Source organism: Gracilinanus agilis, chromosome 2, assembly GCF_016433145.1.
Source record: "Gracilinanus agilis isolate LMUSP501 chromosome 2, AgileGrace, whole genome shotgun sequence".
NCBI classification, from domain to species: Eukaryota; Metazoa; Chordata; class Mammalia; order Didelphimorphia; family Didelphidae; genus Gracilinanus; species Gracilinanus agilis.
Genome location: NC_058131.1, coordinates 695,057,282 through 695,083,713, shown reverse-complemented (window position 1 = coordinate 695,083,713; position 26,432 = coordinate 695,057,282). Strand labels below are relative to the sequence as shown.

The 26,432-nt window shown below is 47.2% G+C and overlaps 1 protein-coding gene across 1 annotated transcript in view; it reads right to left on the bottom strand.

Moving 5' to 3' along the window:
- The window catches only part of CFAP46 (cilia and flagella associated protein 46), a 160,677-nt gene that overhangs the window by 102,729 nt on the left and 31,516 nt on the right, over positions 1–26,432 (bottom strand). The window contains exons 14-20 of the mRNA XM_044660305.1: positions 25,693–25,905; positions 25,171–25,339; positions 17,060–17,209; positions 16,403–16,510; positions 15,572–15,730; positions 8,143–8,150; positions 1,203–1,334 (exon numbers count right to left, since the gene is read on the bottom strand). Coding sequence (XP_044516240.1) covers positions 1,203–1,334; positions 8,143–8,150; positions 15,572–15,730; positions 16,403–16,510; positions 17,060–17,209; positions 25,171–25,339; positions 25,693–25,905 — 939 coding nt within the window. The remainder of the gene's footprint in view (positions 1–1,202; positions 1,335–8,142; positions 8,151–15,571; positions 15,731–16,402; positions 16,511–17,059; positions 17,210–25,170; positions 25,340–25,692; positions 25,906–26,432) is intronic.

The following is a 26,432-nucleotide window of genomic DNA, read 5'->3' as shown; positions in this document are numbered from 1 at the left end:
CCCTGGCAGGAGCCTGGAGCCCGGAGGACTCCCAGGGATGGGCTTCCCTGGCCGAGGGTAGACAAGGAGGGAAGGAGAGAGGAGCTGGTGCCGTCCACTGCTCGGAGAGACCCCACTGAGAAGTCATTCGGGAAGTGGCACAAAATGGAAAGGACTTAAGTCGTTTGGGCGATCCTGGTGAGGACGCTCCCTCTCCTGCTCAGGCGCCAGATGAGCCAAAAAGACCTCACAAATAGAAGACGGGGAAAGCCTGGATCCACCCTCATTTGTCTGAAAAAGGCCTGGGGACCCGAGTGGACCACAAGCTCTCCCAAGGCCACATGCCAAAAGTCTACCGCGATCTCAGAATGCCAAAGCCCCCGGCTCGTGACCTCCTGCTCAGGCTTCCCCTGGAGCATCGTGTTTACTTCTGGGCAACGCTCTGTGTGCCAGGCCTGATGCCAAGCACTTCACAACGACCGTCTCCCTCGAACGTCCCGCCAGCCCCCTGAAGGGGTTATTGTCCTCGGGGTACGGGTGAGGAAACGGAGGCAGGCAGAGGCTGCATGACTTGGCCCGGGTCTCACGGCGAGCCCACGTCTGGCTGCCGGGGCTAAAGTGTCCAGAAGAGGGTGGACGCGGGCAGTGCGGGCGGCTTCTGGACCTCCCCCCGCCCGGGAGCGTTTGGTCCTCACAAACCAACCCCAGTCCTTCTGGGCCTCGGGGCGGGAAGGCTGCCTTCTCCGGGCTCTGATCACTGGAACCCTTCGCGGGCAGGCCTGATGGTCACCCTTCCTGGGCACTGGCCTTGGGGATGGGCCGGAGGATGTCCAGGGCCCATTCCAAATGCGGGCTCCCTCTGTGGCCCAGGGCCGAGGTGGGGGGGAGGCAGGAGAATCGCCACAGACGTGATGAAGGAGAGCCCGGGGGGGGGGGGGTTGGGTAAAGTCAGGCTCAGAGCAGTGACCGGGGGCGGGCACGGGGCCCAGGAGTGGCACAGGGGACCCTTCTCGGTGTTGGGAGGGGGTCGCATCCCCAAAGGCCATGCCGGCCCCCCCCCAGCCTGTGTCCTCTGCTCCGTCTCCCCCTCCAGGCCTCTTCCTCCAGTCCAGGCAGGCTGCCGGGGAGCTGCACAGACCCTCCCTCCCCGAGGACGCTACAGGCTCCTGTGGCTCTCCTGGGCAGCGGTGCCAGCCTGTGCCCGCTGCTCCAGCGGCACCTACCTGATGCTGTCCAGAAAGGCCTTGGCGGCCTGCTGGCGTAAGTGCTTCCTTCCTGCCAAGTTCTCCATGATGCTTTTCCCCTGGATACACAGCAAGGAACTCAGCAATTCTGCTCGGAATAATTTTTCGTTTCTGAGGAGAGAAGCCAAGGCCCCCGTGGCAGCGAGCCGGAGCAGCCGCTCACACGCCGCCTTTCCCGTGCCGCGGTGGGCATCCCAGAGCAGCTGCCACGGACGGGCGCCGCCACTGGCTTCGGCTTGGCATCTGCCGCCGGATCTGGAGGGGGTCCAGCCGCACCCTCTGCGGGGCACAGAGGAGGAAGAGGAAGCCCTCCTGCCTCCCTCCATCCCGCCCGGGGGCCCAGGGGAGGAGGGCTGGCACTTGGGGAGGGGGCCGCGGAGAGCCCAGCTCCGAGGAGGAGGGGCGTCATGGGGGGCCGCCTTTGATCTCTTTGGCACTTACTGTTACAATGGGTCGTTTTAGGGTGAGGGCAGGGAATAACGAGGCGAACCTGCCTAGCAGCGGGCTGGGACGCAGGGACGCTCGTCTGCCCGCTTCGTGCTGATGTGCCACCCTGGGCACGGCTCTTAACCTGGCCGTTCGCCTCCCTTCCTCATCCGTAAGGACACAGCAGAGCACTCGAGTCTCTTTGCCAAGAAAACCCCCCGCAGGGCCCCGAGAGCCGCCGCTGCCACCCACATACCTCGACACGCCTATGGGGAGACGCGCGTTTATGTACACACGCAAACACGTAGGACACAGCCTTGTACTCTGCTGGAAAGACTGTTGTTCAGTGACCCAGAGGCACGCGTGCTGCCGGGGAGCCTCTGGCCGGGACCCCCTTCAGTCTTTAGGTGCTCTGGAGGAGGACGGGCGCCGCCACCAACAATCTGCATTTCGAGAGCTCTTGAAAGCCTAAAAGCACTTTCTTCCTGCGCCCCATGTGGAGCTCCACTTCCTGGGGCTCATCATCCAGTGCAGAGCATGACGCACAGGAGGCGCTTGGCGGCGGTTCTCCCGGGGACTCGGGGAGGGCCGACGGCCTCACTGGTGCTGGCCTCTGAGCCCCGCATAAACGGCACGCACATGAGGCAGAGCTGTGCAAAGGGCGAGCCGTGTGGCCTGGCTCCACAAAGTGGCTGTTGGAGGGAGGGATTCGAACGATGGACTTCCCCACGATCCGGCGCGACGGAGTGGCAGAGCAGCCCAGCCCATGGGGCAGCGGGGGAAGGAGATTCCAATTGCACCGAGCAGCTCTAACTTCCCTCCAGGAAGCACACACGGTGGCATCCAAAGATAGCCGGACTTACCCCAAACAAAACACCAGAGAGGTCTATAGTGCAAGTCTGAAAGAGTTCTCCCTTTACCCAAGGAGCAAAGCAGAATTTCATTAGTTAGAGAATGTTACACATTTTAAAAATGAGCAAAAGGCAAAGAAAAAACCTGACCGTAGAATGTCACTTTAATGACAAGGGGATGAACGCACAAACTCAGAAGAGGACAAAAGTGCAAAAAGGAAATGAAGGAAAGTGAGGAAGGATCTCAGGTTACCAAAAAACTTCTTGAAGAATTTGAAAAGAACTTAAAATAGTAAAATACTAAGATGTGGGAAGCCAATAAGAGAAATAGAGTCTCAAATAGATATTTTTATCTGAGCCCTTCTCGATGGCTCTTCCTTATTGAAAACATACTAAATTAGTTTTGAAGACAGCCTCAAGTATTATAAAATGCCTCTGAGGAAATCAGCAGTTAAGAGGTTAACAGTTTCACTTTAAGACAGAAATGCAGAAAATTAAGCTCAAAACTGTTCTCAGACAGTCAAGGTCAAAAGTGGACAAAAGTTAGACGAGACTCATCTAGCAGGTGCTTTTCCTCCTGATAAGGTATAAGACTCAGCCTTGGGACTTTTTTTCTCATCGGCATTATCTTCATAAGAAAATTCTTTGTAAAACAAAAAAAAATCCTACGCTCATTTCGAGAGACTCAGCAGCACCATGAGCTGAGGGAGAGATCTCCGTGTCCGCTAAGCCGTCCTCATCAGATTATCTAGAGATGTTGGATAGCTTTCAACACTAAGAGCTGGTGGATAGAATCAACATCTTGGGGGAAATTCACTGAAGATATCAAATCCCTAAAAGCTAGAATGGGCCAGATGAAAATAGAGGTCAAAAACACTCAACAAAACAACTCCCTAAAGATTAGAACAAGCCAAATGGAGGCAACAAAACAACACAACATCGAAGAAAGCAATTCCTTAAAGAGTAGATAGAGACTTCCGGTTAAGATGGCGGCAGAGTAAGGAGCAGCTGCTCGATCTCTCCTGGCAGAACCATACAGGACCCCTCAAGGGGACATAAAAACGAGTCCAGAGGAACGAAGGAACCCCACAACAGGGCGCAGCATTGAAGGTACGCAGAATCGGGGCATTTCCACGCTATAAAGGGGTGAAACAGCTCTCACTAAAACGCGAGAGGAAGAAGCCCCTCCCCCACCCCCCACCGCACACCTCACACAACACCAACGCACATGCGGGAAAACAGGACTGGGGCAACCCAATAATCACTGGCAGCCCCGGGGCTTGTACCTGTGTGCTGCAAGACGAGGGACCCCAGGTGGCTAGGGGTGGGCACGGACTTTCCCCGAGCGCCCACGTGGGTGAAGGCACCCCCTCAGGCCTGGACAAAGGCCTCTAAAATCAGCCTTTCCCAAGCACTGAAGGCATCGCCTCAGGTGCGAATAAAGATCTCCAGCCCACGGACTTTCACTACCTTCTGTGGGTGAAGGCAGGCCCTAAGAGGATCTGCGCAGGCAAAGGCAGTGCCCTAGGCTTGAATAACGATCTCCAGCCCAGGCTTGGACCTCCAGTGAGGACCCGGTGCAGACCCAGCGCGGCAGTGGAAGCAGCCCCAAAGACGGCTGAAGGAACCTCGGGCAGAGGGGCAGACCGGGAACTACCAGGAGGCCTGACCCCGAGGACAAGGAGACCGGAGCCCCCGGGAGCTTGCAAGGCGCAGGCAGACCCGGAGTGCAAAGACAAAGCGGAAAAGGGGCGGGGCTAACAATGGCCAGCAATAAGGAAGCCCAGAAGAAAAAGACTATCAAGAGAAACTCTGGAACACTCGACAACTTCTACACAGAGAAAATCCAGACACCAGAGGAGGGAAAACAAAAATCCAAACCTCCCCCCCAAAATGAAAGCTGGTCACAAGCTATGGAAGAGTTTATAAATGAAATGCTGAGGAAGATGGAAGAAATCTGGCAAGAAAATAACAGCTTAAAAGGCAGAATTTCGCAATTGGAAAGTAAGACAAGACAACTGAAGACCAAAAATGACCAGATTGAAAAGGAAAACCAAAAAATTATAGCCGAAAACCAAAACATTAAAGCCAAAAACCAGTCCTTAAAGGCTAGAATCGAACATTTAGAAGCTAATGATCTCTCAAGACAACAAGAACAAATAAAACAAAGTCAAAAGACTGATAAAATTGAAGGAAACATGAAATATCTCAATGAGAGAGTGACAGACCAAGAAAACCGGTCTAGAAGAGACAACTTGAGAATCATTGGTCTTCCAGAAAAGGCAGAAATTAATAGAAACTTGGACTCCATACTGTTCTAAATCTCTAATAATTAGAGAAATGCAAATCAAAACAACTCTGAGGTATCACCTCACACCTAGCAGATTGGCTAAAATGAAAGAAGGGGAGAGTAATGAATGCTGGAGGGGATGTGGCAAAATTGGGACATTAATGCATTGCTGGTGGAGTTGTGAAATGATCCGACCATTCTGGATGGCAATTTGGAACTATGCCCAAAGGGCTATAAAAGACTGCCTGCCCTTTGATCCAGCCATACCATTTTTGGGTTTGTAACACAAAGAGATCATAGATAAACAGACTTGTATGGAAATATTTATAGCCGTGATTTTTGTGGTGGCAAAAAACTGGAAAAGGAGGGGATGTCCTTCAATTGGGGAATGGCTGAACAAACTGTGGTATATGCGGGTGATGGAATACTATTGCGCTAAAAGGAATAATAAACTGGAGGAGTTCCATGTGAACTAGAAAGACCTCCAGGAATTGATGCAGAAGGAAAGGAGCAGAGCCAGAAGAACATTGTACACAGAGACTGATACACTGTGGTAAAATCGAATGTAATGGGCTCCTGTACCAGCAGCAATACAATGACACAAGACAGCTCTGAGGGATTTATGGTAAAGATGCTACCCACACTCAGAGGAAGGACTGCAGGAGAGGAAACATATAAGATAAACAATTGCTTGAATGCATGGGCTGAGGCGGACATGAATGGGAAATAGACCCTGAACAAGGACACATGTTACAACCAGTGGAAATGTGCGTTGGCCATGGGTGGGGGAAAAGCGGGGGGTGAAGGGGAAAGTAGGGGCATAAAGTATGTAAACAGGTTAAAAACGAATATTAATAAATGTCTAATAATAAAAAATAAAAAAAGAGTAGATAGAATTGGCCAATGGAAAAATAAATGCAAAAACTCTTAAAATTGGTTAAATGGAAGGTAATGTTTCCATAAGACATTAGGAAGTAATAAGACAAAAACAAAAGAACAGGAAAAAAGGAGAAAATCTGAAATGTCTCACTAGAATGACAACTGACCTGGAAAACAGATCCAGGAGAGATCATCCAAGAATCAATCCAAGAAACTAATGCTTGAACATCATGATTAAAAGAAGAGCCTGAGCAACATATTATAAGAAATCATCAGGGAAAATTGCCCTGATATCCTCAAACAAAAAGCAAAAATAGACACTGAAAGAATCTACTTATTGCCTCCTGAAGGAGACCCCAGAATAAAACATCCTGGGACTATTATAGCCAAATTCCAGAACTCCTAGGCCAAGGAAAAGTACTGCAAGCAGCCAGAAAGAAATATTTCACAAAATGTGGAATCACAGTCAGGATTACACAGGACCTAGAAGCTCCTACATTAAAGTACTCAAAGGCACGGAATATAATATTCCAAAAGGCAAAGTATGTAGGACCAAAATCAAGAATTGCCCTATCCAAAAAAATTGAATATAATCCTCCAGGGGGGAAAAGGGATATTTAATGAAAGAGAAGACTTCCAGGCATTCCTGACCAAAAAAAAAACCCCAGAGCTGAAAAGAAAATTCAATGAGCAAACTCAGCATTCAAGAAAAGCTTAAAAAAAGGCAAACAGAAAAGTGAAAATATAAAAATTTCAGTAAGATTAATTGTTTATATTTATATATGTGAAGGAGATAATTAAGATACTTAACTATGTATGATACTTCAAATACTTAAGTTACTTAAGGAATCAAGATACCTAAGGTACTTGGAATGCTTAAGAATTTTATCACTATTAGGGTGATGAGGAGTGTACATAGAAAGAAAGAGTAAGCTGAATAGAATTGGATGATACAAAAAAGTCAAGAGATGAGAAGGAGGTGCAGACCAGGAGAAGAGATAATATAAGACCAGGAGGTAAAATTAGTTCGCATGAAGAGGTGCATGAGTCAATAAAATGGAGGAGAAAATAGGGAATATTGAGAGCAATGCTTGAATGAACCTTACTTTCATCAGAATTTTTCAAAACAGGAATAACATTTTACACTCAGCTACAGAAACTTATGCTATAGAGAAGTAGGAGGGGAGAAACAGATACAAGGGAGGGTGAATTGAGAGAGGTGGTGGAGAGAGGCAAAACATTTGTGAACAGGGAAAAATTGAAAGAGGGAGAGAAAAATAAACAGGGGGTAAATAAGATGGAGGGAAACGCTCTATTAGTAATCATAACTGTGAATGTGAATGGAGTGAACTCACCCATGAAATGGAAGAAGATAGCAGAGTGCCACAGCAAAACCCCAGAATATGGGAGGTGGGTGGGCGGGTGAGGGAACAGAGCCAAGATGGTAGAATAGTAGCCCAGTAACCTGGAACTGCTCTGAGAATACTCTCAAACCAACCTTAAAATAGCAACTCAAAATTAATACTGGAGTCACAGAACTAACAAGGCAATGGAGTGAAGTAACTCTCCTCCAAAAAACAACCTGAAAGGTAGGCAGAGAGGGTCTATTTCACAGGGTGATGAGGGAACCAGAAATAAAACGGAGCACAGGGGAGCGCAAGCTGCCCATCCCCACTTACTGTGCCAAGTTCCAATCCTGGGCACAAGTCGACTTAGAGACCCTGGAACCTTGTCTAAGCCAACAGCACCCCAGGCCCACCTCTTTAAGTCCCAAACCCTGCACTGGAACCTTAAGTCCATGAAGCTTGGCCCATTCAAGCCTTCAGTGAAACTCCAACCCTCAGAACAAAGTGGCTCACAGGGCTCTGAGCTCTGCAAGCCATCACTGAATCAGCAGCGGGAGGTGGCTTCCAGAGCTCTCAGCTCACAAGCATAGAAATAAGCGGGTTATTCTTTAAAATGATAAGCAGTGTCTATCTAAAACCATCAACAAGTTCCATCTGCAATAGGGCTAAGTTAGAAGCCAGCCTCCCAAATAAAATCAAGATGATGATGAAGCACGGATGCCCGTTATCACCACTATTACTTAATTTTGTACTCGCTTTAGCAATAAGAGAAGAAAAAGCAAAGGAAGGAGGTCCAGTAGGCAATAAGGAAACTAAACTATCACTCTTTGCACATGACACGATGATATAGTCAAAGGATCCTAGAAATAATCAAAGACTTTACCAAAGTTGCAGGCTACAAAATAAGCCCATTTGAATATACTTAAACAAAGCTCAGCAGCAAGAGTTAGAAAGAGAAACTTCATTTAAAATCACTCTAGACAACATAACATACCTGGGAACTTATTTGCCAAGACAAATGCAGGAATTGTATGAACACAATTAAAAACACAAATAAAGCTAGATCTAAATAACTGGAAAAACATCGATTGCTCAGGGACAGGCCACGCTAATATAGTAAAAATGACGGTCCTACCTAAGTTAATTTACTTATTCAGTGCTGCACCCATCAAGCTGCCAGGAAACTCTTTTATAGGACTAGAAAAAAATGACAAAATTCATTTGGAATAACAAAAGGTCAAGAATATCAAGGGAATTAATGAAAAAATGTGAATGATGGTGGCCTAGCAGTAGCAGATGTTAAACTGTACTATAAAACAGTAAATCATCAAAATCATCTGGTATTGACTAAGAAATAGAATGGTGGATTGTTAGAATAGGTAAGGGGTAAATGACCATAGTAACCTAGTGTTTTAATAACCCCAAAGATTCCAGCTTTTGGCATAAGAACTCACTATTTGACAAAAACTGCTGGGAAAACTGGCAAAAAATGAGGAATAGACCAGTATCTCACACCCTATACCAACTTAAGGTCAAAATGGGTTCGTGAATTAAACATAAAGGGGGATATTATAAGTAAATTGGGGAACATAGAATTGTTTATCTGAAAGATCTATGGAGAAGGGAAGAATTTACGACCAAAAAGAGATAGAGAATATTACAAGATGTAAAATGAATCATTTTGATTATATTATATATTAAAAGGGTTTGTACAAACAAAACCAATGCAACCAAGACTAGAGGGGAAGCAATAAACTGGGAAAAAAATGTTATAACTAGTTTCTCTGATGAAAACCTCATGCCTCAACTATATAGAGAACTAAGTCAAATGTATAAGAATACAAGTCATTCCCCAACTGACAAATGATCAAAAGCTATGAATAAGCAAAGAAAAAAATCAAAGCTACCAATAATCATAAGAAAAAATACTCTAAATCCCTCTTGATTAGAGAAATATGGATCAAAACAACACTGAGGTACCACTTTCCTCTCAGTTTGGCCAATATGATGGTAAAGGAAAGTGCTGAATGTTGGGGGGGATTTGGTAAAATGAGACTCTCGTGCATTGCTGGTAGAGTCGTGAATGGGATCCAACCATTCCAGAGGGTAATTTGGAACTACGCCCAAAGGATTATAAAACAATGCTTCAATCCAGGAATATCACTACTAGCTCTGTATCTCAAAGAGATTTTTGTAAAAAGGGCAAAGACTGGGGAGGACCTACTGCACAAATATATTTCTAGCTGCTCTTTTTGGGGTGACAAAGAATTGGAAATGGAGGGGACGTCCATCCACTGCGGAGTGATGGAACACACTGGTATATGATGGTGATGGGATACTATCGTGCTATAAGGAATCATGAACAGGATGATCTCTCTTAAGAGCTGGAAAGACCTTTGTGAACTGATGCAAAGTGAAATAAGCAGAACCAGAAGAATATTACACACAGCAACAGCAATACTGAGGAATGACCGACGATGATCGACTTAGCTACTAAGCAATGCAAATACTCAGGACAGTTCTGAGGGTCTTGGGACAAAGAATTCTATCCACCTCCAGAGAAAGAACTGTTGGAGAAGAAATGCAGATCGAAGCATATGATTTTTCACTTGTTTATTTGGGGGGTTGATTTTATAGGATTATTCCCTTACAAAGATGAACAACATGGAATGATATCTTGCAAGACAATACATGTGTAGCCCAGTTGAACTGCTTGCCAGCTCCGGGAGGGGGAAGGGAAGGGATTTTTTTAATCCTATAACTCTGGAAAACTTAAGTGGGATTTTATTACAAATAATTGATAAAAATAAAATGAACATAATTTTTCCTGGAGTTGAGAGTAGCAGCCAAGCTAACGGACTTGGACTAATTTCCTTTAAACCTGGGAGAAGCTGCATCACGCATCACAGACCTAACACTTGCCAGCAGAGTGGTCTTAGGCAAGTTCCTTAACATTTCTAAGCTTCAGTTTCCATGTATGTAAGATGGGTACAGCAGAGTTCACTGCTTATGTCACAGGACGGTTGAGCTGAAAGTGCTTCATAAACCTTGAGACCCTGTGCAGATCGGAGATATTTTTCATGATCATTTTCCCAATATACTTGCAGGCATGGATTAGGATGAACAATGAAAAATGTAATATTTTACTGACATGTGGTGAGTAACTGAGACACTTTGAAAAGAAAGGGCCAGGCGCTCTTGTCTACGAGATAGTGCATGCATAGCACATATCATATATATAACCATAAGTGGAGCAATAGGGGGAAGGTAATTAGGAATAGTCTGTCCAGGAGGGTTACTTCGGTTTTCATTCACTTTAAGCAGATGGACATTCTGTGACCAACACAGAAATACGCTTTGCATGAAACTACACGGACGGCCAAATCAAATCTCCGAGAGAGGAGAAGGAAGGAGGGAGACGATTCCTCTGGAAAACGTATAGAGACAATTATTGTGGCGTGTCGCAGGGAAATGAAAATAGCTGAATAAAAAGATCCACAATATGCTGCCTACAGGAAACCCCGTTAAAGCCGGGACCCGCCGTAAGAGCGCGGGCTGGAGCAGAGCCTACCACGCCTCGGCTAGGGCACAAAACAAAGCAGGAGCAGCCACACACACGAGATCTCGCACAAAGCAAAACGAAAAGCTGGCGTCATGGAAAGACACAAGGAAGGAAATTTCACCTTGATAAAAGCCGCCACAACCAACGAAGCAGCATCAGTACCAAACACGCCCCAAACGGCACAGCGTTCAAGGAGCAGCGGCTCGAGTGGGAGGACTTGGTGAAACTTCGGCCGGCCTAGATAAACGTAAGCACAAAATAAACAAGAAGAGCAGAGCCAGGAATTGGGCGGCAACTAAGGAGATACCCAATCAAAGACCAGATTGAAAGTCCTGAAAAACAAGGGAAAGATGAAGAAAACTAAAAGTTAGAAAGCCGTTGCACTAATAAGACAAGGAGGCTGGCTTTATGGGGAAATCATTAAAATAGATACGCTGCTGGTTAATGGGATTAAAAAATTATCAGCATCAAAAATGAAAAATGTGAAATCAAAACCAATAAAGAAGAAAGTAAATCAATTACTAGGAGTCGACTATGTGCCCCCAAAGCCAGTGACCTAAGTGAAATAGGTGAATATTTATGAAAACATAAATCTTCCCGGTTAAAAGAAGAAATAGGATACACAAACAAGCCCATCTTAGACAAAGAAATCGAGCAAACCAGCAATGAATCCCCTAAGAAAACATCTCCAGGGCCAAATAGATTCAAAAGGGAATTCTACTAAACATTCAAAAAACAAACAACTTCAATACTATATAAACGATTTGGAAAACCAAGGAAAGAAGAAATCCTCCTAAATTCATTTTATGACACAAATATGACACTGATACCCAAACCAGGAAGAGCAGACATAGAGAACGAATACTATAAGCCAGTGATTCCCAAAGTGGGCGCCATCGCCCCCTGGTGGGTGCTGCAGCGATCCAGGGGGACGGTGATGGCCACACGTGCATTGATCTTTCCTATCAATTGCTATTAAAATTTTTTAAAAATTAATTTCCAGGGAGGGGCTAAGTACTATTTTTTTCCGGAAAGGGGGCGGGAGGCCAAAAAAGTCTGGGAACCGCTGCTGTAGACAACGTAAAATCCCTGAGGGCACACCTGTCCAAACAAACCCAGCAACCGTATGAACACAATTACAGAAGGCTTCTCACAGGAATCAAGTCAGACCTAAACAAATGAAAAAACCCCAACATTCGTTGTTCCTGGGTAGGGCGAGCCAATATAATGACAATGACAATCCTACCTAATTACTTATTCAGTGCCATGCCAATCAAACAGCCCTAAAATTATTTCATAGAACTAGAAAAAATGTACGTCAAAATCCATCTGGAAGGACAGACAGTCAGGAATGCCAAGGGAATTGTTTTTTTTTTTTTAGAGTGGAAGGCAGGTGGCCTCGCCGTATCATACGTCAAACTGCGGTAAAGTGGTAATCGCCAAAAGAATCTGGCGCTGGCTTAAAAATCGAGTAGTGGATCCACGGAATGGGTTAGGGAAATCAATACACAGTAGTGAGTGGCCATAACAACCCAGTGCTTGATAGATCCAAAGATCCAACCTTTTGGTGGAAGAATTTACTATTGGACAAAAACTGCTGGGAAAACTGGGAAACAGGATGGTAGCCATTCAACGTGGAGCAACGTCTCATCCAGCATACCAAGAGAAAGTCTTTACGAATACTTGACCTAAAAATAAAGAGGGATGCCATAAAGAAATGAGGGGAGCACGGAATCATTTACCTTTCAGACTCGCACGAAAGTGAGGAATTTGTGACCAGACAAGACAAAGAGACGTGAAACGAATCACTTTGATGACGGTAAACGTAAAAGGTTTTGGACAAAGAAGCCAAAGAAACAAAGCAACCAAGATAAGAGGGAAACGAAAATGTGGGGAAACAATTGCACAGCAAAAGTCTCTGGCAAAGGCTTCCCCTCTCAAATATACAGAGAATGGAGTCGAATGTACAAGAATACAAAGCGCCTCCCCTAAATGACAAACGGTCAAAAGATAGGAACAGGTGAAAAGTGCTCCACATCCCTCCTGGTTAGAGAAATGCACATTAAAACGACTCTTGAGATACCACCTGACACCCATAAGGCTGGCTAATGGGACCAGAAAGGAGGGGACGTGGGAAAATGGGACACAGCACATGGTTGGTGGAACTGCGGATGGATATGCCTGTTCTGGAGGGCAACATGGAACCAGGGCCAAAGGGCCATAAACGAAGCATTCCCTTTGACTCTGCGATAGGACCAGTGAGCGGGTCAGCATTCCAAAGAGATCAAAGAGAGGGGAAAGGGCCGACTTGGACAAAAATATTTTAGCAGCTCTTTCTGTAGTGACCAAGAGTTGGAAATCGAGGAATGGCTGAACACGTGGCCATATTATGGTTGTGGCGGAATGCTAGCGTGCCGTAAGAAATGACAAAAAGGACGATTTCAGAAAAAGCCTGCAAAGACTTCTCTGAACAGATGCAAAAGGAAGTGCACAGAACCAAGAGAACAATGCAGACAGTAGCAGAACACTGAAGGACTAAACTCTTACGAGGTTCCCCAAGGAACGTGATGGAAATGCTCGCCAAGGCCGGAGAAGGCGCTGTTGGAGCCTGGCTGCAGAGCCGAGCCGCATCTTTCACTCTAGTTCCTGGATGAGGTTCTTCTTTCATGTGCGATACGTGGCAGCACTGGAATAACCCGCAGCAGACAGGGAGGCAGGGAAAGGAAAGGTTCTTGGCAATACATACAGATATCTCACTTGGTCCTCCCAACAACGTTGGGGGGCTGATGCGGTTAATTTCTCCATTTTACAGAGGAGGAAATTGGGATAGAGGTCACAGGACTGTTCCAGGGTCCCACGGCTGGGAAGCACCTAAGGCTGGATTTGAACTTAAGTCTTCCTGACTCCAGGCTTCGCTCTCTGGGCGCCACAGTGCGCTTGAGCTGCTTTGGGTCCATTTTCTTCCTAAAGTCCGGGGCCCATGAACTTGTTCTTTAAATTCCTCACGAGCGGTATTCAGCGTACAAGTGATAGGAAGGGTCCACGGAAGGAGGAGGAAGCTCCCAGACTGGCCGCCCTCTCTGCCCCAGGCCCCTGGGGGTAGGTGAATCCTCTGCTCAGGACTGTCTCCAAGCCACCTCCTGCTGCAGGCAGAGTACAGACACTCCTGCTGCCTCTGGCCCCCCCAGTGTCCATCGCAGCAGCCCTGGGGGCAGGTTGTCAGGCCAAGGCCTGGCCCTGAGCTCAGCAACAGCAGCCCTTCTTCCATGGCACTGACTCGCCCGGAGCCCTTATTCCTTTGATTCTCTGAGGTCTTTGGGTCTGGTCAGTGCCAGCCGCCTGCCCACCAGTCCTTTCTCTCCTCGGCCTCTGGCCCCCCCCGGAACAGCCCCCCCCACTCCTCACCCCAATGGCTGTCTAGCCTGCTGGGCCTCTGCTGGCCTCGGCCCTTTCCCTCCTCCCTCCTTTTTCATTCAGCCACCAAAGTGATTTTCCTAAAGTCAAAGTCCCATCACATCCATCCCTCGCTCGGTCACCTCCGCTGGCTGGCTCCCTCTCTCCCTCAGGATCAAGCAGAAACCCCCTGGTGGGGCACTCGGATTCCCCGATAACCCAGGGCCCCCCTCTTACTTTTCCAGGACAGGCAGTGGCCACCAGCCTCTCCATCTCCCAGCCCTAGGCCCGTTCTCTCACTGACCAGCTCTGCCTCCTCCTCTCGCCTTATTGGCTCTCCTGGCTTCCTCGGGGCGCCACCCTCTCTGAGAAGCCCTTCCTGGGCTTCCTCCCTGCCAAGGTCACCTCCCTCTTGTCCATCGGTAGCTCCTTCGTGCCATAGCACAAAGGCTGCCATAGCAATTAGACTGTAAACGCCTCGAGGACAGGGGTTGGCGTTCCTGGTTTTGTTTCTCTTGGTAATTCCCAGAGCCTAGCATGAGGCCTCCAAAGCCCGTCTCTGCATTGCTGCTAGTTGCCTTGACCCCATCTGGATGCAGATGCCAAGAGAGCTGGTGCCACTTTCCATCCTGGTCCCAGCATGCTTCAGGCAGGTGGGAGATTCCCCCTCCCCAAACCCACGGAGCTTTGGAGCTTGAAGAGGACCGTCTTGTTCACCTCCCCTCTCAGAGATGGCCCTTGCTCACAGCCATGAATCAGGCCTCAAGCCAGGTGGAGAAACCAAGATTTGGGCTCCCGGACGAGGCTCCTCTCGCCCTTGAGGAGCCCCGATGAGACTCAACAGTCATTGGCTCTCACAAGCGCTTGAAACTTTTCGGGTTGTTTAATCCCAAGGAAGAGCGAGTGGGGGCCCCGAGGGCTCAGCCGAAAAGGAGGCCTCTGAACGGGGCACAGTTTCAAGCCATTTTGGGGCTACCTGGAAAGTGAAGACTCGCAGATTCTTTTGAAGGTTTTGAGTGAACGAGCAGGAAGGCAAGAGGGCACAAGAGGATTCTGGGAATCTCCAACATCAAGGCCTTCCCCTTGGGGGAGGTCCAGGCTTCTCTCTCTCAGGCTGAGCCACCCACTTCCAGTGGGTAAGCTCCCCCACTCCATATTAGCTGGTCTCTATTCTCCTGTTCCCTTCCCAAATATGTAGCTACCCACACTCAGAAATGGGTTTCTTGGAGGCAGAAAAAATGAATGAATGAATGAATGAATGAATGAATGAATGAATGAACAAACAGCAAATTCTAAAACAAATTCCCTCTCAATCAGCAAAACCATTTCGACAGCTGAGCTGTAATCACCAATCAACTGCAGCAATTCTTGGGGTGGCAGGTTGCTTGAGAAGCAGGGAGGCTCAGGTCAGGGACCGCCAACCTTCCCGCCCAGAGAGGGGCCTAGAGACATGAGTGGAAGCTGGGCTGCCTGTGGTGACGGCCAGCTAGGCACTGATCCTCAGGCCAGGGTAGGACGGCTGCCAATCAGCCCATGTGGGTGGGTGGGGGAAACAACACAAAGCCGCCAACTTACGGATCTCTGAACTCGATGTCCCGGACGTCCTCGCTGTGTCTCGCAATCTTGCTCAAGGCTTTTTTGGCCAAGGACATCACAATTTCATGTTCGCGTAACCCATAAGCAAAATGGGCCAGTCGGACCATGCTCTGGATTTCCACGTGGGGGTCTGTCCACTTGCACTCGGAGGCCAACCTCACCACCTATAGCCACAACAGAAATACACAGCGCTGTGGAAGGCCCCAAGTGAGCAGAAGAGCCGCCGCTGAACCGCGGCCACCTACAGCCATCAGCACGTGCCACCAGCCAGTGGTTGCCGCAGCAGTCGCTGGCCTGGCGGCTCATTAGCTGAGAAATGCCCCGACTCGACTGCCTTGTTTTGGGTAAATGGGATGCCATTGGGGCGTCGGGATTTTCAGCTAAAAGGCAGATGTCCTGGGGAAATCTCCAGAGACATTTGCTCGTGGGGGCTGGGGGAGTCTCTTCAACCTTTCCGTCCATGTGAATGTGGCCACCACCCTCCTGGCAAAGCTGGAGGCCTACTCGGGTGAGCCTGGGGCCGGGGTCCCGCCACCCCTCCAGGAGGCACCAGAGACAGCCTGAAGTGGAACAGGGCAGTGTGAGCAGAGCCCGAATGGCCATTAGCCCCAAAGACAAGGCCCGGCAACCCATGTGCCATCTCCTCCAGCCAGAGCCCTGCTCTTCCAGCCCAGCTTGAGCTCAGCTCAAAGACCCTGGCCATGTCCGCCCTGTGCTCCCTCCCAGGGAGAAGGTGCCAAGGAAGGGGCAGCTCAGGAGGCCTTGGCCGCCGCGGGCCCAGAGTTCTCCTTCCTCTGCAGCAGCTCCCTCTGCCCCATGAAGAAATGGCGAGATACCTGATTCAGGGAGGGAAGGTTGAAGTCCATGAGGCCCAGCCCATTGCACGAGTACATCTCCAGGGCCACGAGGACCTTAGTCATCCGCGTCTGGCTTTCATTGATGTACTGAGTGGGGAAAAATATGGCACGCTGGTCAGGAGCAGCCCAGGCCCTCCCAGGAGAGCGTTTGGGCAGAGGTAAAGATGGCTGTGTGGGCATGGAAGAGGGAACCTTCGTGGTCCAATCCTTGGGCAGAGGATATACAACCCTCTGGCCAAGATGGCAGAAGCAGGGTGGGGGGGCCATAAGTGGGAGGAGCAGGACCCCCCCAGTCCAATCCAGTCACGATTCCTCAGCTCCCACCCTGTCCCAGGAAGGCCACCCAAGCGGTTCCTGCCCTCAAGAAGCTTGCTGGTTCACGGTCTGGAAGGTGAGCAGTGGCCAAGCCAGCAGTGCCAAGGTGCCCACAGGGCTCTGGTCCTTCAGGAGAGGCTCTGCTCCCTGATCCCACGGGATGAGGGGCAGCACGGATAGTGCCAGCGGGGCCTGGCTCCTATCTTAAGTGGCCAGAGAGGCAGGCCCCAAAGCAGGAAAGAAGCCCCCTGCCTCCGATGGCTGACTAAAAGCCGTGCTCACACCCCATCCCAGGCGCTCCCCGTCTCCTCCCGCCCTTACCTCATCGTCCGTGCCCAGTTTGCTGCCGATTTGCTGCTGCAGCAGCTGCTTGGCTTTCACCCAGGTGGCGATGAGTTGCTGCCGGGTGCTGATGGGCACTATCTCATGAGGCAGATTCCCATTTGTCAGAGTGAGACCATAGTCACAAACCTAAGACCCGAGACACGAATGTGGGAAGACGATGCGAAGCCCAGAACAATTTCCATCCTTTTGAAAGATCCTCTCCTTTTGTCTTGGACCCAGAACTCAGTCCTCAGTACTGGATCCAAGACACAAGAGCAGTAAGGCTAGACAATTGGGGGGAAATGGCTTGCCCAGGATTACCCAGTATCTGAGGTCAGATTTGAACCTAAGACCTCCTGGTTCCAGGCCTGGCCCTCTATCCCCTGAGCCACCCAGCTGCCCCGTCAGAAGACTTCCTTGCCACGGGACGCTTGGAATCCAATTCCAAATACCCAGGAGTCCCAGTGTTGCTTCAGCCAACACTTAATGGGTAGATAAAGGGCCTGAGGTCAAAGGCACACAGCCAGGAAGGGGTCTGACTTGCATTTGACTGGCTTCACGCCTACCACTTTCCCTCCCTCCTCTTTATATCACAGACATAGGAGGGAAGGGTCGCTTCCCCCTAGTGCTCTTATCAACCCTCTCCCATCCCCAAGGGAGAATCCGATCTGCAAGAGAATGTCCCTGAGCTGCTTCTCCACCTGCTTAAGGGTGAAACTATCACTGAAGGCAAGAGACAGAGACAGAGAGAAGAGCAGAGAGAGACACATAGAGGTGTAAGGAAAAAGTAGAGGGGGGTAAAGATAGAGGAGAAAAGAGGAGAGAGGGAAAGAGAGGGAGGACGTAAGAGGAGAAGGAGAAAGAAGAGATAGGAAAAAGGAGAGAGACAGAAGGAGAAGAGAGATAGAGGGAAGAGAGGGAGACAGAGAGAAAGAGAGAGAGAAGAGAAGGAAAGATAAAGGGAGAGAGAGGAGTGAGCACGCCATGATGCTTTGGTGCCCAGATAGTGGTTTGTTTCCCAAACTTCTGATCACTTTCCTCCTTCTGTCCAGGTGGTCTGTAGTCTACTCCAATGACAAAATCATTTCTGTTTCTCCTTCCTTTGCCCTTTACTCAAAGACACGGCCCAAGTCTCCCCTCAGGTTCCTGAACTTCCTCAGAGGAGCCTGCCTTCTTAATATATAGAACTATCCGCGTCCCTTTACCTATCCTGGTGGTCTGCCTGCCCACAGTCACATAATGGGGCCTCAGCCCATTGACGCTCTGGGAAACCCACCAGGTCACACTGCTTGACAGAGAAGCATGATGTCCATGCCTAGTGAGTCCAAAGCTCCTCTGTTCTTGGCCCTTATAGAGCCACCCCTGGAGTACTAGGTTCAGCCCTATAAACTGGGAAGCCAGAAGAAAACCAGGATGGTGAAGGGCTCTAAAGTCATGCCATTTGAAGGGTTTGTGGCTTATCATCCAAATGGGAAGAGATAAGCCTGGAAGAGCTATGAGAGCTGCCTCAATTTTGTTTTTTTTTTTCTTTTTTTTTTTTAGCACTGTCAAGGGAAAGGGGGCTGATTGTTCTATTTGGCCAGGGAGGGAGAAACCAGGAGCATGTGAGAAGACTAAGAGCTGTCCTGAGCATGGAGATCTTCCAGCAGAAGCTAGAAAACTACTTGTCAGGTATTTCTGTTTAGTCATGGGTTGACCTCTGGGACTTTTCAAGTGTCCTCCAAATCTGAGCTTTTATGCAACCAGGAGGGGCTTCACAATGACAAAGCACTTCTGCACTGAGTTTTATAAGAAGAGAAGGATTGTGAGGGGCAGAGGTGAAAAGGTGAAAGAACCAATAAAAGATTGGAGTGAACTTCTTTTCCTTCCCGAAACAACTTAGGAGGCCAGCAGGAAAGGTCTGCCTCCCTTGGAGGTAGCTATATCTGAGGCCTAAGGAGCTCTCATGGGGGAAGGGATCTGGTCCCAGGTCCAAGGCAGAGAGGAGCTCCATCATTTGCAGTCACAAGAGAACTGGGTCAAAGTTGCATTTACAGGGGCAGAAGAAGTGAGAACACTCGTAGCCACAGGAGTGCAGGAACTCTCATCACAGTTCTGGGGCACAGAAGAGTGCCTGTGGAGGCTTGAGGGCCAGAATACAGATCAGGAAAGCAGGGACCACATCTCTCCTTTTATCATCCCACCTTGTAAGCACTAAAACCTACAGACCCCAAGAGCTAGCTCTAAAAATAGTAGTACAAAAAACTTAAAGCTTGGAACAGCATCCCCTCTGCCCTGGGAACAAAACTCAACTTTGGTATCAAGTTAAAAATCAAGAAAATGTCTGGAAAATGAGCAAACAACAAAGAAGCTGATTATAGAATGTTACTGTGGAGACAGGGAAGATCAAGTCACAAATTCAGAAGAAGACAACGAATTCAAAACAACTGCATGCAAATTTGGAACTCTGCCCAAAGGGCTTTAAAAGATTGCCTGCCCTTGGATCCAGCCATACCACTGCTGGGTTTTTACGTATAAGAGATCATAAGGAAAAAGACTTGTATCAAAATATGTATAGCCACTCTTTGTGGTGGCAAAAAAACCTGGAAAATGAGGAGGTCTCTATTGATTGAGGAATAGCTGAAAAATTTGTGGTATCTGATGGGGATGGAATACTATTGTGCTCAAAGGAATAATGAACTGGAGGAATTCCATGTTAACTGGAAAGACCTCCAGGAACTGATGCAGAGTGAAAGGAGCAGAGCCAGAAAAACATTGTACACAGAGACGGATACATTGTAGCATGATCGAATGTAACTGACTGCTACTAGCTGCAACGCAACGACCCAGGACAATCCTGAGGGACTTATAAGAATGTATCCACATCCAGAGGAAGAACTGTGGGAGCAGAAACACAGAAGAAAAACACATGATTGATCACATGGTTTGATGGAGATGTGATTGGGGATGTTGACTTTAAATGTTCACTAAATCAAATAATAGAGGCAGAGGAAAAAATAGTGTAGGAGTAAAAATGAATGAAATACTCCAGCTAATTTTAAATTAAAGGATTTAATAACAAAAATGAGAAAGGGATTCCTTCAATAAAGTGAGCAGAGTACAGAGCCAGAGACCCACACCTGCCACACTTTAACCAAAGCAAAGCCCCAAAAGAGCCCCGCAGTGTGGGTCTCAGCCAAATGTATCTCCCAAGCCTCTGTATGTCAAATGAGGATGTACTTAAAAGGATGCTGGGAATGTAGCTCAGGTGTGGCAAATTTTCCATCTGCACAATAGGAAAAGAAATAAGAGTTATATAAGAAAAATCTTAAAAGAGAGTAAACAAGCTTGGTAGAAGGAGGATGAAAAAATACTAAAGAAAATAACACCTTTTAAAAACAGAATTGGCTAAGCAAAAATCCACTAAAGAGAAAAGGTCTTGAAAAGCATAATGGAACAAATGGGAAAAGAGACATGAAAATTCACTGAAGAAAAGAATTTCTAAAAAAGTAGTATTGGACAAATGAAAAGGAGGTACAAAAGCTCACTGAAGAAAGAAAATAATTCCTTAAAAATTAGAATTGGGCAGCTGGGAACAAATAGATCCATGAGACATAGGAAAACAACAACAATCAAATCAAATCAAAAGAATGAAAAAGTGGTAGGAAATGTGAAATGTTGAAATGGAAAAAACAGATGGCTTGGAAAATAGATTAGGGAGAAATAATTTAAGAATTATTGGACTACCTGAAACCCATGATCAAACAAAAAGCCCACACATTATATTTCAAGAATTTATCAAGGAAATCTGATATCCTACCTCAGAACTGGAGGATAACATAGATACTGAAAGAATACACCAACACACTTCCTAAAAAAATCTAGATAAAACTACCGGGGATATTATAGCCAGATTCTAGAACTCCCATGTCAAGGAGAAAATACTTCAAGCATCCAAAAAGGAGAAACTCAAATATTGTGGGGCTACAGTCAGGATAACATGAAATTTAGCTGTTTCTGCATTAAGAGATCAGAGGATTTGGAATATAGTAATCTGGAAGGCAAAGGAGCTAGGATTTCAACCAGGAATCACCTATCCAAAAAAAAAAACCTGAGAATAATCCTTCAGGGAAAAAATTGATATTTAAAGAAGTAGAACACTTTCACATACTCCTGATAAAAGATCAGAGAGGAATAAATATTTTGACTTTCAAATACAAGACTCAGGGAAGCATATAAAGATAAAATAAAACAGAAATCTTAAAGTATTCAATAATTACATTCCTGCAAAATGAGACTTATAACTCTTACGATAACTCTTTTGTCACTATCAAACATTTAGAAGTAGTATACATAGAGAATGTGGTTTGTGAGTTTACTATGACTTCAAAAAAATAAAATTAAGGGGTGAGAAAGAGAAATGCCCTGGGAGAAGTGGTGGGGGTGGGGAGGAAGGCGTGAGAATGGGGAAAATTATCTTCCATAAAAGAGGCATGAAAAGAAGAGATTTTTACACTGAAGGGGAAAATGGGTGTGGCAGACAATGCTTGGACCTTACTCACCAGAATTGGCTCAAAAAGGGAATAAAATGCATGCCCAGTTGGGTATAGAAATCTATCTTACCCTACGTGGAAGTAGGAGGAAAGGAGGATAAGAGAAGCAGGGTTGAAAGAAAAGAGGGTAGATTAAGGGAGGCAGTGGTTAGAATCAAAACTGACTTTTAAGGAGGGACAAGAGGGGGTGCAGTTTAGGATTGAGGGAAATGCACAGTAATCACAACTATGAATGTGAATGGAATGAATTTGCTCATAAAATGGAATCAAATAAATAGCAGAGTGTGTTAAAAACCTGAATTTCTCAATATATCATTTACAAGAAACACATTTGAAGCAGAAAGGCACACACAGAGTAAAGGTAAGGGGCCAGAAGAGAATCTATTATGCTTCAGTTAAAATTTTTTAAAAAACAGAGGCAGCAATCATGATCTCAGATAAAGCAAAAGCTTTAAAAATAGGTCTTATGAAAAGAGATTAGCAGGGAAACTACCTTTAACTAAAAGGTACCGTAGACAATGAAGTAACAGGAACCCTAAACATATGCACCAAATGGTATAGCATCCAAGATTTTAAAGGAGAAATTAAATGACTTGCAGCAAGAAAATAGTAAACCTATGCTAGAGTGGAACCTTAACTTTTCCCTCTCAGAACTAGATAAATCTGACCAAAAAATAAACAAGACAGACATAGAGAAGTCGATAAAATTTTAGATGAGTTAAATATGACAGATCTCTGGAGAAAACTGAATGGGAATAGAAAGGAGTATACTTTTTTTTCCTCAGCAATGCATGGCACCTATACAAATACTGACCATGTATTAGGGCATAAAAACCTCAGAAACAGATGGAGAAGAGCAGAAATACTAAGTGAATCCTTTTTAACTCATAATACAATAGTTACACTTAATAAAAAAAAAAACATGAAAACTCCAATTAAAAATTGGAAACCAAATAATCTAATTCTGAAGAATAAGTGGGTCAAAGAACATCATAGAAATAATCCATAATTTCATTACAGAGAATGTTGTCATGAGATAACATATAAAATGTATGAGATATAGCCAAAGCAGTACTTAGGGGAAAATCTATTTCTCTAAATGCTTCTATTAATAAAACAAAGAAAGAGATCAATGAATTGGGCAACTAAAAAAAAAGAAAAAGAATAAATTAAAAATCCCCAATTACACACCAAAATGCAAATCTTAAGAATCAAAAGTGAGATTAACAAAATTAAAAGTATGAAAACCATTGAACTAATAAATAAAAGTAAAAGTTGCTTTTGTGAAAGAAACAAAATAGATAAAGATCTGGTTAATTTGATTTTTAAAATGAAAGAAGCAAAACGGATTACTAATGTAAAAAATGAAAAAGGTAAATTTGCCATCAATAAAGAGGAAATTAATGTAATTAGGAGGAGTTGTATATGCCAGTAAATTGAATCTAAATTAAACGGATGAATATTTACAAAAATATAAACTGCTCTGATTAATAGGAGAGGATATAGAATACTTCACCAATTCTATCTTAGAAAAATAAATTGAATCAATTTATCATCAATGAACTCCCCCCCCAAAAAAAAATCTCCAGGGCCTGATGAATGAATTCTACCAAACACTGAAAGAACAATTGATCTCAAAGAAGGAGCTCTCCTGAATTCTTTTATGACACAAATACAGTGCAAAGAAAAGCAAAAACAGAGAAAGAAAACTATAGACCTATTTCCCCACTGAATATTGATGCAAACATTTTATTTTATTTTATTTTATTTTATTTTTTAACCCTCACCTTCTGTCTTGGAGTCAATACTGTGTATTGGCTCCGAGGCAGAAGAGCGGTAAGGGTAGGCAATGGGGGTCAAGTGACTTGCCCAGGGTCACACGGCTGGGAAGTGTCTGAGGCCAGATTTGAACCCAGGACCTCCCATCTCTAGGCCTGACTCTCCATCCACTGAGCTACCCAGCTGCCCCCGAAGCAAACATTTTAAAGAAAATACTAGCAAGTAGATAAAGCAATAAATCACAAAAATCAAACACTATAACCAAGTGGGATTTCTACCGGGAATGCAGGGCCAGTTCAATATATTAGGAAAACCATCAGCATAACTGGTCATATCAATAACAAAAGCAACAGAAACAATATGATGATCTCAATAGATACAGAAAAAGCTTGTGACAAAATACAACGCTTATTCCTATTAAAACCACTAGAGAGGTTCAAAGTTGGCCTCAGACACTTCCCAGCTGTGTGACCCTGGGCAAGTCACTTGACCCCCATTGCCCACCCTTACCACTCTTCCACCTAGGAGCCAACACACAGAAGTTAAGGGTTTAAAAAAAAAGTAAAAAAAAAAAACCACTAGAGAGCATAGGAATAAATGGAGCTTTCTTAAAGTGAAAAGTAATATCTATCTAAAACAAACAGCCAGCATTATCTGCAATGGGGACAAGCTAGAAGTCTTTCCACTAAGGTCAGGGGTAAAGCAAAGATGCCCATTTTCACCACCATTTTTCAATATTATACTCTATATAGCAAAAAGACAAGAGAAAGAAATGGAATTAGACTAGGCAATGAGGAAATCTATCTATTGCTCTTTGTAGACAGTGTGATGGTATACTTGGAAAATCCCAGAGAAACAACTAATAAACTAGTTGAAATCATTAACGACTTCATCAGAGTTGCAGGATAAAAACGAAATCCTTAGCAATCATCAGGCATTTCTATATAGTAACAACACAGTTCAGCAGGAAGAGCTAGAAAGAGAAAGTCTATTTACAATACTTGCAGAGGGCAGCTAGATGGCTCAGCAGACAAAGTCAAGTCTAGAGACAGGAGGTCCTGGATTCGAATCTGGCATCTTAGCTGTGTGACCCTGGGCAAGTCACTTCACACCCATTGCCTAACCTTTCCCATTGTGCCTTAGAACCAAGGCACAGTATTGACTCTAACACAGAAAGTAAGGGTGAGAGAGTGAGAACAAGTGCAGGCAATAGAAACCACTTGGGAGTCTACTTGCCAAGACAAAGCCAGGAACTATGTGAGCACAATTCCAAAGCACTTTCCACACGAATCATGGCTCAGAGTTGGAATGGAGAAGGAGACTGGGGATGGACCATCGCCCCCATGGGAGCGGATGCATTCACAGAGAGAAGAACAGAGGGGAGAGCCTCGGGGGGGCGCGGGGGGGGTCCATGTGTGTTTGATGGGAGGGAGGGGTGGGATGACCCCTCAGACTGGTAGCGCCTCAGCTGAGTGCCCCTCGGGGCCAAAGGACGTGGAGGTGACAAAGGGGAGGCCCCTCAGAGCAGCCGCCTTGTTTCTGCTGCAGAGTCAGGGGAAGGAGAGTGTTTCCAAGCTGGGGGCTTGGGAGCGAACGGCAGGAAGGCGCTCAGGGACAGGAGGGGGCACTGTTGGCCAGCAAGGTCCCAAGGATGGGGCTGCCCACTCTCACAGGCTGAGGCGGCCTCCCGGGCCCGAAGCCCACCAGCTCCTTAGGTCTGACCCAGCTAGGAAGGGCCCTTCGGACCGGCCCCTCCGCGTCGTCCCCGCCCTCGTCATTTCCCTCCCAGCTTCCTACCTCGATGGCCAGTCTGACATCGGAAGCCACAAAACCCTCCACTGGGGACAAGTGCAGCTGGTTCGACTTCAGAAACTTGCGGCCCTTTTCCGACGTATGGGAGGGGATCAGCCCCAGGATGAGCCCCCGGGCCAGGGCATTGCACAGCAACACCAGCGTGATGGTGTCCCTGGAAGAAGCACCGGGAGGGGAGCTCCTGAGTCCCGGGGGGGGGCTGGCAGCAGGTGGAGGGGCCAGCCTGGCTCTCCGGAGCTCCCCAGAGAGCTCCCCTCAGACCACCAGGGTGTCCTGGCACAGGGCCCCGGGACAAAGCTCTCGAGGCTGCTGCCAGGCAGCCAGGCTGGCATCTGCCCACACGCCTCCCTCCTGACTCGGGCTTCACAGAAGTCCTTTCCGATGCCCTGGCCCTGCCGCTTCTGACCCGGGACCCGGACGCCAAGGCCCCCCGTCCCTCACGTGCCCCCCTTCCCCTGGCAGCGCCTGGGCGAGCCGGCTGGGGTGGGGCCTCCTGCGCTCCCTCACCCGTTGTGACCCGTGACCTTCATGATGCCCAGCAGGCCCTGCAGCAGCTCCACCAGCTCCTTCTGCCGGCCGGCCAAGATCAGGTGATGGTTGTGGTTGAGGACGTAGACGACCGTGTTGTGCACCAGCCAGGCTTCGTTGATCTCCTGCCCGATCTCGGCTGAGCGCAGCCAGTTCTTCATCGCGTACTGAGACAAGTTCATAATCCAGGAGCTGCGACACGGAGGGAGGCCCAGCCAGGGTTCCAGAAGCCGCCCGCCGCCTCCCTCCCAGGGACACCTGAGCTGCCCCTCCCCAAGGCCGCTCCCCTCCCCCTGCCCCGACCGCCCCTCACTCTGCACGTCCTCGTGGCCCAAAGGCTCAGCCTCCACCAGAGGAGCCGGTGACGGTCTCGAGATGGGGGAAGGGGGGCGCCGCCACACGACGCCCTCAGCCCCATCCCGATCCCGGCTACTGCTCAGAGTCAAGTGGCAGCAGACAGCTCGGATGCTGACTCTGCCATTTACTTGCTCTATGACATCGGGCAAACGCTCGCCCCTCACTGGGCCTCAGCCTCCTCATCTGTAAAATGGCCGGATGGGAACAGATACTCAAAGGCCCCTTCAAGCTGTAAGTCAACGATTTTGAGCCCCGGATGCTTTGGACATCATTGGGGGGAATGTTCTATCTGCTGATGGAGATAGTGCCAGAACATGGGAGGGAGGGAGGGAGGAGGGAAGGAAGGAAGGAAGGGAGGGAGG